Source organism: Micromys minutus (genome assembly GCF_963924665.1).
Source record: "Micromys minutus genome assembly, chromosome: 29".
In the NCBI taxonomy this organism is placed as follows: domain Eukaryota; kingdom Metazoa; phylum Chordata; class Mammalia; order Rodentia; family Muridae; genus Micromys; species Micromys minutus.
Window position 1 is genome coordinate 19,215,698 of NC_137964.1, and position 21,190 is coordinate 19,236,887.

At 41.8% G+C, this 21,190-nt stretch overlaps 1 protein-coding gene across 1 annotated transcript in view; it reads right to left on the minus strand.

Moving 5' to 3' along the window:
• Window positions 1–688: 688 nt before the first annotated feature.
• Window positions 689–21,190, minus strand: part of VKORC1L1 (vitamin K epoxide reductase complex subunit 1 like 1) — a 45,817-nt gene continuing 25,315 nt past the window's right edge. Inside the window, exons 2-3 of the mRNA XM_080940769.1 lie at window positions 8,551–8,660; window positions 689–5,209 (exon numbers count right to left, since the gene is read on the minus strand). Coding sequence (XP_080796895.1) covers window positions 4,983–5,209; window positions 8,551–8,660 — 337 coding nt within the window. The 3' untranslated portion in view covers window positions 689–4,982. The remainder of the gene's footprint in view (window positions 5,210–8,550; window positions 8,661–21,190) is intronic.

Genomic DNA, 21,190 nt, shown 5'->3' on the forward strand with positions numbered 1-21,190 from the left:
CTAAGCAATCCTCTGTTGTTTTTTGAGACGGTGTGACACAGCCTAGGCTGGCCTCCAACTCCTGATCCTTTGACTTCTGTCTCCCAGGGACTGGGATGTTAGGCAAGTGTCACCAGTATCTATCAGGCACACACACACACACACACACACCCTGTCCCTTTTTCCTTCTCCTTTTTTCTTTTAGGAATTAAACTTAGCCTGCTAAACAAAAGCTCTCCTACTGAGCTGTGTCCTCTGCTTCTGTTTCACTCCTGGAGCTATACTTACAGGTGGTTATGAGTCACCATGTGGGTGCTGGGAACTGAACCTGGGTCCTTTCTCTCTCCACTCTCATTGATTTTTATTTTTATTGAGACAGGGTCTCATCAAGTAACTCTGGCTGTCCTAGAAATTATGTAGATCGGGCTATGTCTGCCTCTGCTGTGATTAAAAGCCTAAGCCACCGCAGCATCCAGCCCTGCCATAGATTCTTGACAATCACATGTGTAATAAACCCACAGGAATCCAGGAACGTATAGGCCCTGAGACATCTGAATAAGGATTTCAGAGAAAAGCTCTAAGTTAGTACCTGTAGGGATGGGGTTTCAGCACCACCGATACTCCAGTCCTCCCTGACTCTAAACTGTGTCTTATCTGGATTCATTTTCTGAAGACTCCACGCTGAAGGAAGAATGATGGCAGCACAATATCCACAGGTAATGTCTACATTTATTTTATACCAAAAAAGTTATGTGCAACAAATAAACATTCTTACATATTTACATGTTTTTATTTACCAGTTAGCAAAATGGTATCCTAAATCTCTGATAAAGAATATTTCTATCTATATTAAAGAGGGAATCTTCCCAATGAACTCCTTTTTACCTGAATGTTTACTCAGGAGCTTTCGAGGCAGGAGTAGTATTTTAGATGGAGCATACTTCACAAGTCATATACACCTATTATCTGGGCCACGCTCAATACAGCCTCGTAATATTTCACCTCTCCTGGGCCAATTCTTTAAAGGAGGGTGTTTGGTCACATTGTCTAGAACCCTACTCTTGCTCGTTTTGACTCAGGGCTATTCGCACAAAATTAGGATTCATAAATGTACTTCGTAAAATGCTAAAAGGTGGAGAGGGGCAGGGTACACTGATGAATATGCGTTGGAAGAAAACAGAGTGGGTGAGGTTCATAGCCCCAAACAGATTCCTGGACATGACAGTGGGGAACTTGGCTGACATTTTTCTGACAAATTTTAAGCACAGGTCACCAACCACCTGCCAGTATCCATCAGAATCAGCTGGTGGAACCACTGGAGCTTAGCAAGTAACTGCTGCAGTTGTTGTGTCTTGAGGTTTTGCTTTTCTAGAGACAGGTCTCAAAATAGCCCAGATTGCTCTTGAACTTCTGGTCTTCCTGCCTCTAGTTCCCAAGTGCTGGGATTATAGGTATGTGCTACCATGCCTGGCTGCACTTTAAGTTTTTGACTATAATTATAAATAAAAAAACAAAAAGCAACAATATTAATTTTATTGTCCCATATCTTACAGCATAGGTACCAAATGCATAGGAAGCAAATACTTTCATATGTATATGGGTGTTTTGCCTTCATGTACGTCTATGCACCATATGTATGCAGTGCCCTTGGGGGCCAGAAGAGGGTGTCAGATCCCCAGGAACTGGAGTTGCAGATAAAGACTGTTAAGTAGACATGTGGGTGGTTGGAGCCAAAGCTGGGTCCTCTGTAAGAATGGCAAGTGCTCTTACCTGCTAAGCCACCTGCCCAGACCCCCCCCAACTAGTCTCTTTACATGAAAAAAGTCAGTGCTTTTCACCATTCCTTATGTATAATGAATTTGAACCACGCATCCTAGCACTTGGGAGGCTAAGGTAATAGGAATGTCAAGTTTGAAGCCAGCCTGGGCTCTGTACTGAGTTCTAGGTCAACCTGGGCTACAGAAAAAGATCATGTGTCTCTTTAAAAGCAAAGCAAAACAAAACAACAACCACAATAAAAGAGCTTAAGGAGAGGCTACATAGACAAAGTAAAAATAATTCTTGGCATACAGCTAGTGCAACTTAAACCTGAGTTGTACCAGAAGTGTACCCTCCCTGACAGAAACTAGCTGTGTGGAAGGACCAAGGGAAATCGCACAAGCCAATCATAGGCCCTAGAACATACCTAACCAGAACTTTTCTTACTCCCTCAAATCTTGTTGCTATGAAGTGCGGCTTCCTTTGTTGTGCATCGCTTCAAAACCATGAAGCACAGAATTACTGTAGGAATCACCTTCCCCTTCGTCTGCCCTCTGTATTTATTCTAAGCCAACAGCAGTGTTTATTATTATTTTGTGGGTAGGCTTTTGAGTCAGGGTTTCACTAAATAACCTGGCTGTCCTGGGACTCATTATCTAGGCCAGGGAGGCCTAAACCTCTGAGATCCATCTGCCTCTGCTCCCCAAGTGCTGGGATTTAAGGTGTGTATTGCTAGGTATGGCCAAACCCTGCTTCTTCAGTGTTTAAACACGCAACGCAGCCTGAAACAGAACAATATTAGCAGTTTTATAACAGTGTTTTCTTCCCCATTCCACTGGGTTTAATAGAAGGTACAGAGAGAAGCCCGAATTCCCTCAGGGCAAAACTATCCAATGAAACGCAACAGGCTCACTTACAGAGAACATATATTTTAGCCAATAAAAAAAAAATTTTTAAAAAAATTTACTTTAAAGATAGGGTCTCCTGTAGCTAATGCTGGTCTCTATTTTGCTTATGTAGTCAAGGGATGACCTTGAATCCTGATCATCCTGCATCTATATCCCAAGTAATGGGACCACAGGCAAGCATGAGCACACGGGTTGGCAAATGCTGTTTTTGCAACAGCACCTGTTAACTCTCAGTGAGAAGGGGGTATTCATTCTATTAGATCACAGGAATGTAACAAACAAACAAACAAACAATTCATACAATCAATAATGGTGGTACTCCCAAGACTTAGGAAAGCAAAGGGAAGCCTTGAAGGGTCTGGTGGGTAGAACTCTCTCACATTTTGAGTAAGGGTTGGAGACATCTGTAATGTCAAGACAAGCTTTACTGCCACTCTGAGTGATAAAAGTCAGACAAGGTCATTTGGAATTGGGGCCCAAGGGACATGTTTAGCAGAGCCTTATTTGATATGTAAGTAGCAGAAGTTTAGCCATTAGCCATTCCACTGCCTTGGGAGACCTGGACACAGGGCTATGAGATGACCTCACTGTACAGTTCTCGAATGAGGACTTGGTTTACCATAAATACCATTCAGTACTTTCTAGACGTTCTTCTTTAACTACTTCAGAAGACAACAGCAGTGTGTACATAGTAAGATAGTCATGGAAATGTTCACATTCATGGGGAAACACCTTTGATGCGATCCGATCCGACTTAAGCTGTCTTTAAGACACTGGTCAGAACCTCCTAAAAGAGCTTTACAATTCCTATTTTATACCTGCCCCAGGGCCAGAAATCCTATGGTGCATCAGTTAAGACTGAAGGTCGTCAACTGCTCAGAATTTGCTGTCTAGTTGCCTATTTTTTAACATATGAACCAAATCATAAACAACACTGCCACTTCTCAACCCGAGGAATAAAATGGCCGCACAGACCCTTCTGGTAGAATGCAAGTTCTCTGCTTCGTGGTAAGGAAGGAAAGGAGGGATTCTTCTGCCCCAGTTCAACACACAGAATGATTTGGTTTGAGATTTAAGACAGAAGGCACTTTTAACATCTCCTTTAAGATGCTAACCAGAGAAACACAGTTGCCATGCCATCGGGTTATTCAGATCACCTTGGGTTTCTTCTCACTGCTTCTGTGTGGCTACCGGAGTGGGACAAAGTTTCCACGTTTCTCTTCCAGGTCTTTCTACATGTTGTGTTTCTTCTGAGTCAGCAAACAGTTCCTCACAACAGCCCTAAGATTTACAAATTCAGTATGTGATTCTGAAACACTTACTGACAATCCTTAGTGCAAGAGAAACGACAAGGGGAAACACTATGGACCGACCTCAGAGCACTTGGCTTGTGCCTACTTCAGTCTAATACTGCTGAGCTGACTGGCACCGGAATCAAGGAAACACGTATATTGAGAGGTCAGCTACTGTTCAAGAGGCTTTGCCCAGAAATGCCATAGTGGTTTCAGTTTTTCTCCAAAGACTACATCCACTTCCCACCATCAGTGTCCTGAGAGCCTTGGAATTAAAAGGTACAGTTACGATCCATCCAGTTCTGACTAGTCAAGCTTGGCTTGGATGTTCAGACTTAGTTTCTTTCTCTCAGAGTGGGAAATGGAAGGGAACCGACCACCCTGTTTCTGCTGTCAGTACTGCACCAGGGCTGACAGCACATTTCCCAAGATCCTGTTTGCGCCTACTATCTCCACTGTTCATCAGTCACGGTGAGCTGACAATTCCTCCCTATGCTTCACCTAAACTGTACAGTAAGTTCTGCAGGGGTGGATCCAATGTTTCTACCTTTATTTACAAATATCACACGAATGGACTCTAATTGAATCTACAGGTTTAAATCCATCGGCTAAAAACATATTACATATTGTAAACATGGCAATATTTAATACAGTATCTATTCTAAAATATTTTTATGTTCATGATCACATTTGTTATACCTGAAATTGAATTTATACACATTAAAGAATTACTAGCAATGGCTGCTCACTTTACGGTTGAGGACGGGGGGGGGGGGGGGGGGCTAGGGCTACATTTTAGTATCTCAGAAACATCTTCAAGGTAAAGTTAAAGCTTGTCTTTGATTGGCTCGGCGTATCCTTTTTTGTATCCGAATTTAAAATGAAGACTGACACAGGAAATAGCTAGGGCCCCTTCTAATTTACAATATTTTTAAAAAATCAGTTTAAGATTCTCAGGGAAAGTGTCTGTTGTGAATTAAAAAAAAAACCTTGCAAAATAAACTTAATGAAGAAGTGAGACGGTCAGGTGGAGACCCGCTGGCCGTCAGTCGTCCTTAGGCTGCAGCTGGCGCTTCCAGGCCTCATTCAAGTAAACTAGTCGTTTGTAATTGATGATGAGGAGGAGGAAGTTCAGCACATATGTGGTGACGCAGATGATGCAAAACTCCTTCAGCACAAAGTACAGAATGTAGGCCAGGTACAAAGAGCCCACCACGGACACGATGGAGGAGGTCATGAGGACCAGAGCTGCAACTGCGCTGGCTGTCATGCCTGCAAAAGAGAGACAATGGCTGGGTCAGGGGCTGGGCCTAGACAGAAGCTTTTCCACTGACAAGTGACAGGCTGTGGCTGGAAGCAGTGTATCAATACTGACCTTACCTTCTTGACTGTGAAAGAAAACAGAGTGCAAACACTGCCCATCTGTTTTAGCACTAAACAGGCTGAATTTTACTGACAGGATAGTTTCATAGCTGCCGGGGTTCTGATCTGTTTTTATTGCACAGGAAACTGTGCACATGAACTATGCAAGCTCTTGATCACATGGAGCCAAGATGCTGGTGCAGTCTCCTAATGAGCACAGGAACGAGGGCAGCAGCTTTCCTTCCAAGCCACGTAGTGGGTTAGGTCCACTCTTGTCACTTCACTACAGCTTCCCTATCTGGGGAGATGCTGCCTTTCATGTTTAGATCAAATTTACCAAAAAGCCAGACCAGGTGATCCCCTTGCATACACTGTGCTGAAGAGAAAAAAAAAGAGAGAACGTGTTGACATTTTCGAATGGCTAACTGGTGGAGAAGGGAAAGTAAACCAGACCAGTAAGCCACATCTGCATCAAAACTCATCAGGCAAAAGGGCAGTTGGAGCGGGTATGGTGGCATATGTCTATAATCCCAGCACCCTGGGGCTGAGGCAGAAGGCTCAGACTGGAGACCTGCCTGCATACATAGTAAGGCCCTGTCTCAAGGAGGAAAATAGACAGGTATTAAAAGCCATGGCTCAAGACAAAAGTGTCTGGAGTCTTTACTACCTTCATACACACTGTCCTATAACTCCCTAATGCCAGCAACACAAATACTATACACATTGATTTTCAAGGTCAGAAAGGGCAAGAGCATATTAAACTCCTGACCTATCTAATTGCTAATGGGCCAGAGAAGCCTAGATGATGTCAAATTCACTCAAACAGCACTCCACTCGTCTATGCTCAAAATCTGAGCCTCAATAATTAGTGCCCATAACTAATAACTTTATCCACTCCATAATCCAGTACTCAGGAGGCTATGGCAGGAGAACGTCTGTGAATCTAAGGACAGTCAAGGCTAGGAATGGTTCCGGACACTGCAGATATGTACGTAAATATTTTGAAAAATGATACTTGTAGGCTAGAGGTGTAGCTCAAGAGCAGATCTCTTGTCACCTAGATGCACAAGGCTGTGAAGTTCAACTCCCTGAACAGCAAGCAAACTCTACATACATACAATGACGTGTGAACTGTTTACTGTGTTTTTCTCTGCTCCTACTACCTCTTAAGTCTGCTGTGAGGGAGCTTAGATGAAGCTTGACTCTATGAACTGTGACAAGGTATTCAGAATGCCCTGTGAGCGCTGCTGTTGTACTAACTGTATGCAGGTACTTGTGATTTGTGGGAAAATTGTGGAATTTATAATGTACCATTATTGTAACAATAGAGTACCTATAGTTGTAATAACATTAACCAGAAAAAACAAAAGCAAAACCATTTAATGTATCCATTCCATATAAGAATAGCACTAAAGTCGATCAGTTTGGGAGGGGTTAAAAATGGGAAAAGGAAAAAAATAAGCTGTAGGAAGGACAGGGAACACAGCATTTGCTTTTTATATTTTGAGAGTAAAGAAAACTTAAGACCACATGTTTGCATTTTCTTATCTATTAAAAAACTAACTCCAGAACCATTGCTGGGGTGGAGGCGGGGTGGGGGCAAAGGCGATCAGATGAAGTGGATCTGAGATGGGATTCCCTTCACCACATAGCAGCTTGGTTTTTTTTTTTTTTTTTAACATTTCAACTATATGGGAAAAAATAAATTTCTAATGATGACTGTCAAACAGTCTACAAGGGACTGAGGTGGCAAGCTCTGAACGTGTTGGATGACTCAGAAGAGCTGGCATTACGAAGGCACGTGGAAACTAAAGTCAGCAAATGTGAGTGGAAATAATGCCTAGGATGGGACTAGGGACTTGCACGTGAAATGGAGCCAATGCTTTAGTACTATAAATGCAAACCCTCCTCACTTTGGTCTCCCACATGAACTTTTTTTCTCTGCTTTTGCATGATTACCCTTATCTTTAAACTCCATTTTTTGCTTGTTTTACTGAACCTTAATCTCTTCACACTAACTTCTTTAATGCTATACACAACTTTCTAAGATGGAGATGCCTCCACTAGCTCAGCTAGTGCTTGCTGCTGAGCCCCCAGGAGTAGTAGCTCGCTGTTTGAAACTGCACTAGCTTGAGTATCATGTCTACACCTTCCTATTTCTGCAGGATAAATACGTACACTCGGATTTGGGCAACCTTGATAATACTTTTTTTAAAAAGTCATACTCCAAATATGAATCCCAGCAAGGCAACTCCAGACTTGGGTAACCAACCACTGCACAGAAAAGCTGACAAACAATAGAATAATATATTAACAGCTGAATTGCAAAGCACAGGTGGGAGCACAAGGCCCACCACAAAACTAACGCTTCAAAGGATTACTACAAATAAACTTGTTGGGCAGTAAAGAACATAAAGTATGATAACAGTAAATGGCGGCTACTGATACTTGACAACTAGAAAATTTGACAAAAAAACAAAACAACAACAACAACAAACCAAACACTTCCAAAATGGACATTAGATGGAGACTGGACGATTGGAAGAGGGGAACGATTTGGCAATAACTGTTAAAATTCATTTAAAAAAAAATCCCCCCCCCCCACTTGCCTGGAAATTTCTTTCAGGGAAATAATTAAGAAAGAAAAGGTGCTTTAAAGAAAATGGATCCCCATGGCATTGTTGAGTAAAAATGTGACCCTGAGATTTCCACAGACACTTAGGACAATAATATTGAAAATAAGAGGCTATACAAGTTTGTTGTTGTTGTTTTCTTTTTCTTCTAGCAAAAGGCAGGGCTGAGGATGCAGCTCAGTTGTCCAGTACTGGGTTTGATTCCAGCACCAAAGGGACAAGCAGAAGACCCACAAGACAGAAAACAGTAGATACATGGACGTGCTGAATTATGGCAGCTTACTACTGCTGTTTTCTTAAGATGTGATACTTTAGGATGGCTATAGTCAGATACAACTTTAAAAACAAGCTTACAGGGAAGACTAGAGTAATAATTCCCATGAACGGGGCTCAATCTCTGGACATCATGACACACTACTAGCCATGACTAAGTGTCCACTGATACTAAGGTCACCACATGATTAAAAGCAGTGACTCACACTTCACAATACAAAACTGCTGGGCCCTTGTGGTTCTCTAATATTAGCACATGCTTTTTACTAGGAAGACACACTAGGAAGACACAAGCACTAAATGTGTATAACAAGCTTATTTCTGTATGTCTGTATCAATACTTACCAAGTAATAACTGTAGTATATAAAATATAAGTCCAAAGACACTGTTTGGCTGGTTTAATACACCATCTTTTCCAAAAATGGAACCCAAAAGACCAAATCCTCGACCCCATCTGTAAAATAAGGAAAACCAGTAACCCTATATTTGCGATTCCCTAATTTTTTAAATGTAAAATTATTTGAAAATGTTATCCAATTCCATAATCAATTATGTTGACAAAACATTTTTGTTCCATGACTGATTTGTGCAAGGGGAAGGCCAAACGTTAAATTTCTGTACTGTGCCTGAATTAAACTGATGGTTTAATACAAATATTCCTAAAAGCTCTGTATTTCCACCTACGACTCTCCAGGGCCACTTTCTCTTTTCCTGAGGTGGGCACACGCTTTCTTTACTGACAGTATTAGCATTTGCAAGAGTAAAGCCTCTCTCCGTTCAGTCACCTGTAGACATTTCCAACTACATAGTTCTCAGTTGTAGGGCCGTCTTGCATTACTGTGCTTAGGCTCCCTGGCCTCCACTCACTCCATTTCCCACCCTTGGCTGTGACCATCAGCAAAGTCTGCAGCCACTACTAAGTGCAGCAGCTGAAAACTACTCATGTGGTCCATTCCATAGCTGTATTCAAGCCAGACAGGGCTGGACATTTTAATTTTACCAGGGTCTGCATTAGGAGACACACCCTGAATTTTGAATGCGGGGGGAGTATCAGAAACCATAGGTCTCTTCTAGAATCCTGCTTCCAAAGTAAAACTGGTATTTTACATTCCACTATACATTTTCATTCAACCTAAAATCTTACTTTAAAAAAGTAATAAAATCCAACTTAATAAGGCAATACAAGTAAATCAACAGTAACTAAATAAAAACCCCAAGATACTTCAGCTTTAACCCAGAATGACAGTGCTTCCTAAATACAAAAAGGGAATTATGTCTGAGAATAGGAATGAATGACTGAATCATGCTGGTTTAAAGGAACTCATGTCCAAGCAACAGAACAAAACCCCTTCACAGTCACATTGAGACAATTCCAACATCCCAATCTTGGAACTGAGAGCTATAGAGGACTTTATTACCCAGACTTACACATTTCAAATACACAAAGCAAGATCCATTACATGCAGGAATTCTTTCACCCACCAAATACTTAGTGAGCAATGGAGTAGAACACCTGAGATGAAGCACCTGAGAGGCAGCCCTCATGGGACTTACATTCTAGTTACGGCCAAAAAGAAAAAGGAAAGGAAAAAATATTACCAAGTACATTACCTTCAGGATTGGACAAGAACGGGGTGGGACATTCCAGGTCAGCACTTGGTAAAGTGAAATCACTAGTAAGGACTTGTCAAATGCAGTGAGGCTAAGACTGCATTCAACAAAAGGAGCTGGGGCTGGGGTGGATATCTGTAATTCCAGCACTCTGGGAGCTGAAGCAAAAGGAGGATCATAAGTTTGAGGCTAACCTGAGCTACACAGTGAGTCCTAGGACAGCCTGGGTTTAAAAAAAAAAAAAAGAGAGAAAGAAAGAAACTCTGTGTCTAAACACCAACAAAAATAATCAAGTAGAAATAGATCTCCTATTTAAGCTGTAGCACTGACTCCCAGATATAGATTGAATGATTTCAAGTTTGCACATCAGTGTCTATTGCATATATGGGTAATTACATACATGTAATAACTTGAGTTCAACCCCCTAGAACCTACATAACCGACTCTATAATGTTCTTTGACCTCCACATGTGTGCCATGGCATGGAACTCCACAACCATCCCTGAACACATCACATATGCATATCTATATATAATATTAATATATTTTTAAAAAAATTAGGACCAGTAAGACAGCTCAGAGGGTAAAAGCCTTTTGTCACCAAGCCTGACAGCCTGAGTTCAATTCTCAGGACTTACTTTGGTGGAGAGAACCAACCCTCAAAAGTAGTCCTCTGACTGACAAACATGCCATTAACATATATACACCCATAAGTAAACAACACACAAATCTTGTCTGAAAAATAGTCAAGGAACCAGTATGGATGGAACATAAAAGGGGGGAGGGAAGAACTTGTTTTTTTGTTTTCTCTTGTTGTTTTGCTTTTTTTTTCCTTAAAAAAAATATTTATTTTATTTATATGAGCACACTGTAGCTGTCTTCAGAAAACTCAGAAAAGAGCATCAGATTCCTTTACAGATGGTTGTGAGCCACCATGTGGTTTCGGGGAATTGAACTCAGGACCTCTAGAAGAGCAATTAGTGCTCTTAACCACTGAGTCATCTCTCCAGCCCTTATTTTGCTTTTTTAAAAAAGATCTGTGTAACCCTGCCTGGCCTAGAATCATTATGTAAACCAAGATGACCTTGAACTCAGATTTTTGCCTGCCTTTGTCTCGCCTCTCTGCCTCCTTAGTGCAGGGATTAAAGGTGTGCTCCACCATGCCTGGCTTTATGTCAGTGTGTATTAAAGGTCATTTTGAAATAGGTCTTGTTGTATACCTCTATAATCCTAGGACTTGTCAGGCTGAGGAGGAGTATGAGAAGTTGAGGCCAGCCTCAACTTAGTGAGGATCCTACATAGTGAGGATCTGTGTCCAAAAAATCAAAAGCATTCTAGGGGGCTGAAAGATGATCCAGCTGCTAAAAGAGTATAAACTGTGTTCAGTTCCCAGCACCCACGGTCAGGTGGCTCACAACTGTCGGTAATGCTCCCTGGCCTCCTTAGGCGTGGAACTAACATGCACTCCCAGCACTCCCCCGACGCACAAAGTGGGGGCTGGAGAACAGCTCAGTGGTTACCAGAGGTCCTGGATTTGCATCCCAGTGGCCACACAACAGCTCACAACTGTCTATAGCTCCAATCCCAGGGCATCTGACATGACTCCTTCTTCTGGCCTTCTCAAACACCAGACATACATATGGTTCACAAACATACAATAGGCAAAATACCCATACACATAAAAATACATAAAATGTATAAATAAAAACAGTAAGAGAAACATAATCACAGAGTAGTGGTGTACATCTTTAATCCCAGCACTCAGAAAGCAGAGGCAGGTAGATCTCTAGGTTTGAGGCCAGCATGGTCTACATGGCAAGTCTGAGGTCAGCTAGAACTACATAGTGAGACCTCTTTCAAAAAAAATAAGTAAATAAGTAAGTGAAATAATTAAAAAGTTTATTTTAAAAGGCATTCTAGCTTCAATACTGAAAGCAGACTGGAAGGAGACAGCAGCAATAAGATGCCCAGTTAATCACCACTGAAGGAGTCTCAGCAGAGTGTGCAGCTGCTGCAGCCAAGTACTGAGAAATGAGATGCAGGCTAGCTGAAAGGTGCAGCTCCCACAACTTGCTCACAGATGGACCATGCAGTATGACACAAAAAATGACACAACATGACACTGAGGACTTGGACTTGAGCAGCTAGGCCGAAAAGCTAGGAAGGAGAATATGACCAGAAACTCAGTATTGGATACAGGTTTACACCGCCTTCAGCAGCTATGGAGAGATGAGAGATAAGTATAAACTGGCAGTGTAAGCTAGAGATAAATTCGGTGGTAGTCAGGATATGGGTGGTATTTTAGAGTCAGGAGACTTATAACAGCAACAATAACCTTTGATAAATTAATAGCTATCAATCAACAGCTGACATATGACTCAGCCTCAGCGATGGCAAGGGTGAACACGTGGCATAGGACTTTGGTGGCTTATGCTCCTGTTGACATAAACCACAACTGTTCTTGTTACATTTGTCAAACTTTGCGTTCAGATGTTCTCATATGCACATTTCAATAAAACAACACCCAAGCAACATTAGAACACTAAGTTTCCTCAAGAGATTCTAGATCTAGGTGGCTTTCCCTTTAATTAGCCCTGAAATTTAAATGCACTTCCTATAGGTACTGAAATGGATGCTGTGGCTATTTCCTCAAACCTGCCTGCAGGGATGGGGAATGGCTCATAGGGTAAAGTGTTTGCCAAGGAGATCTGAGTTCAAGCCCAAGAATCTATGTAAAATGGTAGATGTGGTGGCACCTAGGGGAGAGAGCCCCAACAAACGAATTCCTGCGGCTAGCTACCTAGACAACCTAACCAAATCAGTATGTGAGAGACTTTATGTCAGAATGAAGGTGGAGCTATGTATGGAGATGGTTCAGTGGTTAAAGGCACTTGCTGCGAAGCTTGGCAACCTGAGCCTGAGTTCTATCCCTGGGACCCACACACGGTGAATGGAAAGAACTGATTACTACAAGTCCCTTGACTTCCAAATAATTCTGTGGTGTATATACGCAAACACACATAAGTAAAAAAATAAGTACTGTCCTGTACATATGTGTACACACACACACACACACTGGCTGAGAAACATTCTGGACAAACTTGAAAGTCATTTCACCCACTCATTTCTTATGGGCTCTAATTATTTATTTATTTTTTAGTCTATACTGGCCTAGAGCTAAGTAAGCTATGTTAAGGCTATGTTAAACTTGTGACAACCTCCCTACCTCAGTGTCCCAAGCACGGGGATTACAGGTATGAGTCATCATGCCTGGCTGAGTTTCACTCCATAAATGTCTCTGGACAGCGCTATCTTTTATATGCAACTGTTTCCATGGAGTTTAATGCTGTATTGTCTTAACTACTAAAGGAACAGTTGTATGAATATTCATTTGCTAAAGGAATATTGCAAAAGCACCTATATCCTTACCTTAAACTTTTAAAAAAGATTTATTATATATAAGTACACTGTAGCTGTCCTCAGACACACCAGAAGAGGACATCAGATCCCATTACAGATGGTTGTACACCATTATGTGCTTGCTAGGATTTGAACTCAGGACCTCTGGAAGAGTAGTAGTCAGTGCTCCTAACTGTTGAACCATCTCTCCAGCCCCATCATCTTCATAAAAAACTAAATTATAGTGCTAGAGGGAGAAAGCTGTTGGGAGAAAGCCCGACAGTAATTTCCTCTAGAGGCAGATTCCTGGGGTTAAAGGAGTATAGCACCATGCCCCACCACTGAGCCTCAAGAATCTACTTGTCACGACGTCCCCGACCTCCATTTTGCATGGGTGCTGAGGGTCTAAACTCAGTTCCAGCTTGCATAGCAAACACTTTGTTCACCGAGCCATCTCCCTACAGGAACTCTCCATATAAAGAAAAGATATGGATGATAAAGCAAATTGGGAAGAAAAGACCTCACCATGTAGTATTTAATGTCTCATTATGCAGCCCCTGATGGTCAGGAACCCATCACATAGACTAGGAAGACTTCAAACTCAAGAGTGCTGCCTACCTCTGCCTCCCGGGTGCTGCTATTAAAGGAGCACATCACCACAGCTGGCAGACTTATTTATTTTAGCATTTTTCCTTTCTGTTTTTGAGTTTTGCTATGTAGCCCTGGCTAGCCTGGTACTTGTTATATTGCTGGCCTAAAACTAAAGGCAATCTTTCTTGCCTCCAATTCCTGAGTAGTGGGATTACAGCCACATGCTGTTATGCTGTTTAAATTACAATTTAACACTAATTCAACCAGAGAGATACATTTTACTTATGGACGGACAAACCAACACTGGCATATTGCACTAGCAGCAGCAACCCGGAAGAGGCTGGAAGAAACATCCTAGCAGACAAAGACAAAGTGTTGATCCTCCCAAAAACTCAGCCTCAGTGCCCAGAGTGATGGTGAAAGACTAACAACATGGTGCTCTGCCTGGTGGGGGGAACAAAACTGGTGCGTGTGTGTGTTTTGTGTGTGTTAGTGAGGTAGCTCAGTTGGTAAAAGTACTTGCTACAAACATGAGAACCTACCTGGGTTTGGTTCATCAGCACCCAAGCAAAAGCCAGGAGTGGTGATGTACACTTGTAACCCCAAACTAGTGATGTATAAGAATCCCTGGGGTTCCCTGGCTGGCTACCCTGGCCTTCCTGGTCCATCCAGGCCAATGGGAAAACCCTGTCTTAAAAATCAAAGTGGATTGTGCCCGAAGAACAACCAAGGTTGGCACTGAGGCTGGATTTTTTAATTTACTTGGAGCCAGGTGCAGTGGTCAGCACCCTTTGTTTATTTTTAATGTTTGAGATGTCATTAGTTTTATTTCACGTGTGTATGCGTGTTTTGGTTTGTGTTCTACATGTATGCAGTGCCCTTGAAGTCCAGAAGAGGACCTTATATCCCCTGCAACTAGAGGTACAGATGGTTGTCAGTGATCATGTGGTACTGGAAAATGAACTGAGATCCTCTGAAGAGTGTTCAGTGCTCTTAACCCCTGAATAATCTCCAGATGCCCCGTCCCCTACCTAATTTTTAATGGAAGGCCTGGGGACAGAACACAGAGTGCTCTATTTCTGAATTTTACTCCTAGCTTTACCTAATATTCTTCTAAAATAATTACATTTTGAGTTTTTTGGGTCCTCCCACACACATACGTTAACAGGGTTTCCTGGCTGTCCTAGGGTTTGCTCTGTAGACCAAGCTGGCCTCAAACTCACAGTGATCTGCCTGCTTCTGTGTGAACCAACACCACCCAACTTGAACTTATTTTTATACTTTTTTATACCCCAACACTCAGTGGCAGTCAAATCTGTGAGTTCAAGGCCAGTCCAATCTACAAATTGAGTCCCAGGCCAGTCAGGTACTAGACAGTAAGACAGTGTCTCAAACAAATAAAAAGTTGGTTCTAGTTTGTCTCCTATCATCAGTTCTAGAGATCTCAATACTTTTTCCTCAGTGGACAAGAGTTTAAGAGTGAAAACAAGGGACTTTCTTTTTTTTTAAAAAAAGATTTATTTATTTATTTGTTTATTTATTTTATGTATGTGAGTGCGCTGCTACTGTCTTCGGACACACCAGAAGAGGACATCAGATTCCTTAACAGATGGTTGTGAGCCACCATGTGGTTGCTGGGATTTGAACTCAGGACCTCTGGAAGACCAGTCAGTGTTCTTAACTACTGGCCCAACTCTCCAGCCCAACAAGGGACTTTCAAAATGGCCCTGCAAGTATTATATTATGGCTGGTTTTAATGCCAACTTCCAGAAGCCTCACCTGAGAGTGTCCCCAGCAGCACAGACGGAAAGGCTGTGGCTGACGGAGACTGCTCACCTTTTGCTTGCTTGGCCTTCTTTCTTACCAAGGAATTGATGTGCCTTGTCACTGCTGCTGATTCCTTCACTGATATCAGAACCAGTATTTCTAGGCTTCTCTTGTGGACTAAGGGCCAGTGGCTCTCCAGGAACCTTTCAGATTTTCCACACCAAACTGTAAGAGCTCAGGCATAGATAGCTTTGTGGATTCGGCAACACTAAGCTGACCAGTGAGAGACTGTTATTGTAGGTCTGCTCTGGGTGCTGAGTCACTCACAAAACCTCAAAAATGAACAAGCCTGATGTGGTTGGTGGCCCATGCCCTTAGGTCTAGAGCACTCAGGAGGCAACTGCAATTCCTCCAGAGGCAGTTGGATCTCTGCATTGGAGGTCAACCTGGAACAAGGAATTCCAAAACAGCCAGGGCTATGCAGACACCTGGTCTCAAAAAACAGAACACAAGTTTAAAAGCCTGGGCAACTAACAGGTTCTGAGTCTCTGGGGTGTGATTCAACTGTTGTTGTTTTAATGCAAGATGATTTAAATTCTTTAGTATACACATATGTACTGTGTTATATTAATCCCAATGAATCTGAAAGTCCTCCAGAGAACCCTGAATAATACAAGTAAAAGCACCTGCCACCAATCCAGATGATTTGAGTTTGATTCTCAGGATACACATGGTAGAAGAGAACTGAGTCCAGAAAGCTGTCTTCTGACTTCACAGGAGTGCTATGGCACATGGTGCCTCCTGACCTCCATATAAAATTAAAATGTACAAAAACAACAAAAAGAGTTTTTAAATAGCTAGAAACTTCCAGGGAAAGAAAAGGCTCTGAAAAATGCTTCTCACAGATTATCACCACCTTATAAATTCAAACTTAACTTCTCCAGCTAATAAGATTTATTTATTTGTAGTAAGAACTAGATCTAGTTGTGTCTAAAGTTACTTTACTCGTGCCATAAACTCTAGGAACTGTTCAAAGATGAGGCTGCATTAGAGGTCATGATATTACTTTCTTTTGTATAAAACTCAGAATAAGTACTCTGAATAGACTCCAACTGTCAAGGTCTCTTCTCCCAATCCTATAACAGAACTTGCTAATAGTGGTTTGGGACTTGTGAGGATTATTAAAGCACTGCCAAGTAAGCTGTCATCCAAGAGTGGTAATGCACTTGGATGACCAACCAGAGGCACTCTCAGCTGTCAGATGCCATCTTTAACTATTGCAAGGAGTGAATGGGGAGAGAGGAAAGGGAAGGGTGAAATGACATAATTATATTATAGTCACAAAAACAAAACATAAAAAATTTAAGAAACCTTTTAACTGTTGATGAAATAGTATTTGTACAAAGTACTGCTATTCTGTAGTTTTTTAATTGCAAAATAACTATGCATGTGACTCTGTCCAGTTTTCAGTGATTCATTTTATAAACACAATGGATTGGGAATTAGTATTTTTGTGTGTATAGTGCATGTTCACATGAGTGGGGTACACACACATACACATGCTTGTGGGGGGGAGGTCAGAGATCAACCTCAAGCTTTGCTCTTCAGATGCTTGTCAACCTTGCTTTTTCATTTTTTAGACAGTCTCTCACTGGAACCCAACACTTTCTGATTATCTGTCTAGCAGGAGTCCCAGGAATTTGATGGTCTCTGCCTTCCCAACACTGAGCTGACAAAAGCTCACCACACAGCAGCCTTTTTATGTGGGTATTGGGGGTTGAATTCAAGTACTCATGCTTGCCCGACAATCACTATACCCCGAGCTATCCCCAACCTTCACCCAGCCCCTGGATTAGAAATTAAAATCTGTATTAGATTTAGTTTATGAGTGTTTGCCTATATGTATGTCTGTGCACCCACAAGTGTTGTCTGGTGCCAGAGAGGATTGGAAAAGGAGGTGATAGATTCCCAAGAACTATAGTTACAGATTTTTGTGAGGCACCATATAAGTGCTGGGAACTGGGCCTGGGTCCTCTGCTCTTAACTGCCCCCAACTAGAAATTTTACAAACTTCACCACAGTTTGAGAAATACTGGGCTAGCCATAAGAAACTACATGAGTCTTCAGATGGTCACTAAATTATGTATGGATAAAATTCTGAATAAATCACTATCGCTTGAGATTATGTTAACACGTCAAGTAATTTGAAATTTTAATATTGAAAAATTAGAAATGTGAAGTTTACAGGAGCATATTTTTATCCATGTCAATATTTAAATGTATGGCCTTCACAAACCAGCAAATTAGTAGTCTCACACAGTTACCCTGGTTAAGTAATAAAAGCAGAACCGGGACGCAGTGATTCCTATTTAATCTAGCATTGTGGCCATAGAGACTGGTGAAGAAGAGACTAATGAAAACCCGAAACCTTTATGTGTATGTGCTAGGTGCCTGTGGAGGCAGAGGCTGCCGTGAGACATCTTCCTCAACCAACCCTCTAGATGTTTTTTTGAGATGGGGTCTTGAACTGATGCTAGAGCTCCTTAACTGGCTAGACTGGCAAATTCAAGGGATCTTCCAAGCTCTGCCTTCCCAGTGCTGGGATTACAGACAGGTCTCCACCAGCCTTTTCTGTGGCAAGCACTTTACAAACTGAGCCACTTTACCCGTCCTCTCCAAAACAAAACCTAACTATGTCAAACTGCTAACAAATTGTCTTTGGAAATACCAGAATGTTCTGTTACACCTAGACTCCCTAAAGTTTAAGTACATTTTAATTCAAATAATTAACCATCTGGCTCAAAGATCTGAGGATGGGGCTGGAGAAATGACTCGGCAGTTAAGAACACTGACTGTTCTTTTTTTTTTTTTTTAAACATTTTACATTTCAAATGTTATCACCTTTCCCAGTTTCCCTTCCATACACCTCCATTCCATCCCCTCCCTTCCCCCTGATTCTATGAGGGTACCCCCCCACCTTCCCACCCCCTCCCACCTTCACGCCCTGACATTCCCCTACACTGGGACATCAAGCCTTGACAGGACCAAGGGATTCTATTCCCATTGATGCCCAACATATGCAGCTGGAGCCATGGGTCCATCCATTTCTACTCTTTGGATAGTGGTTTAGTCCCTGGGAGCTCGGGTTGGTTGGTACTATTGTTCTTATGGGCTTGCAAACCCCTTCAGTTTCTTCAATCCTTTCTCTAACTCCTCCATTGGGGACCCTGTACATTAACTGCTCTCCCAGAGGTCCTGAGTTCAATTCCCAGCAACCACACGGTGGCTCACAACTGTCTGTAATAGGAGCTTATGCCCTCTTTTGGTGTGTCTTAGGACAGCTACAGTGTATTCACATATAAAAAATAAATAAACCTTTAAAAACAAAAGCTGAGGATAATTAGTTCATCAAGCAGCAATGACAGTCAAGAAGCAATGGAGGCTTCTGCTGGGATGAGAATGCAGCTCTGTAGGCTCTTTCAAGCTAGCTACCAGGAAAAGGATGTCGGAATACTGCACTATGAGTAAGTTCAGGTATGAGGGAGGAAATCAAAAGCTGGTTTCAGGGATGACTTTTCAGTGAGACCTCTGGTACTCTAGACTGAGGTGTAGGGTGGAACATTTTCCTGTCACTCCCACTCTGCTTCAAAGAATTCACTGTGAGTAAACTTAACACTCGTTCAATGTCACACCTACATAAGACATCTACTTAGCACTACAGGAGGTGTTGGGCGGGGTGGGTATGAATGAGAATGTCCCTGGTATCAAGTCTTAGCTTAAGCTTTGCTCTGTAATCTTTCTCTCAGGCAAGAGGTTTATGTAGGACCTTGCTAGTCGAGGCTAGCCTCAAACTTTAGCAGAAATAGGCCTTAAACTCTCACAGCAATCCTCCTGCTTCAGCCTTCCTATGGTTGGGTTTACAAGTGTATTCCATTCAACCCAGGTGTAATTCATTTTACTCATAGATGAAAATCCCCTATTACCCCAAAACACCCTAAATTCCCACTCTGCATAAAATTCCTTCTAAGCCAGGTGGTGATAGCACACATCTTTAATCTCAACACTTAGGAGGCAGAGGCAGGTGGATTTTTATGAGTTTAAAGACCAGCTTGGTCTACAGAGAGAGTTCCAGGAGAGCCAGGACTACACAGAAAAACTTTGTTTTAAAACACAAAAAACAAAAAGTAAAAAGAAAGGAATTTCTTTCTGGCTTCTCAGAAAAACACAGACTACGGGGGCTGGAAAGATGGCAGTAAAGAGTGTGTGTGCACTGCCCTAGCAGAGGATCCGGGTTTGATTCCCAGTACCCATGTCAAATGCCTTATTACAACTGCTGATAATTCCACCTTGAGGGTACTTGAAACTCTCTTCTGGACTCTGCTGGTACCAGATATTCACACAGGAAAAACATTCATACTCATAAAACATGTTAAATACATCTTAAAAAATAAAAAATTAATGTTTTGGGGACATCTACTTCTCTGTAAATCATCATAAAGTGAGAAAGTAACCAAAAGATCTGGGAAGTCTTTAGAGAGATGGAAGACTGTTCAACCTGAGCTTGGTGATGTGTCTAGTCCTAGGCATTTGGGAGGCCGGGGTGGGATCAAGACTTAAGTCAACAAATTCAAGGCTAGTTTAAGAAACACAAAGTGGAACCTCATCTTTTAAAAACTATCCCACCTAAAAAGCATGTCTTGACAAGTTTAAAACAGCAAAGGAAAGTACAGAGCAGATACAATCTAAAGAAACAAAAGCTCAGTAGTGAAGTTCTTGCTTGGCACAAGGCCCTGGCTGTGTCTTGGTGTGGTCACCTTTCTGTTGAGCTTTTTGGAATTGAGCTTTTTGGAATCTGTTCGTCTGTAATTTCCTTGATCTCACTTACAAATGTTTTACACTTAATTCTTAATTCTTTTGGGGGCTCCAGATGCATATGTTAGACCGTTTTTCTCTTAAACTGTTGCCCCTGCTATAGTGCCCAATGATTTATTATTATTATTTCCAATTTTCTAACATCTCATTTCTGCTTAAATTGTTACAGCTTCAAGTTCACTGGTTTACAGGTGTCTCCTTCATCTGTGTTCTTTTCCACCTCTAAAGATTTTATCTATATAAAATATAAATTCTTATCCCCATGTGTTATCCATTTCTTCTACCCTCTCAAACAAAAACAAACAAACAAAAACATTAATTGTTTCAAGGTCTTAATTCCAATGTGTTATCTCTGAGACTGATTTTTCTCCTCATTTGAAGCACATTTCCCTGGTTCCTTCTGTGCTTGGTAATTCTAAATGCTAAAACACTGTTTTCTCTTCTGAGTTCTAGGTTTTTGTTTTGGCACACAGTGTTTCTTGGGATCAGTCTTCAAAACTGCTTCTGTACTGAAGGATGGGTGCAGCACAGCCTTTAATTAGGGCTGAGTTAGCCTCATCCCCAGGGCCATCCATACCCTTTGATGACCTGCAAATACTCTGGCTAGTAGAGACAGTCTATGTCCAATGCTGTGTGAGGTCCTGGATCACTCTTCCTACAGCTTTCCGAGTGCTGAAGTTGCTCCCTCTCAAACAAGTGCAGATCAGTGCTCGCCCAAACTAAGACCCTTGGCCTGTCTAGAGT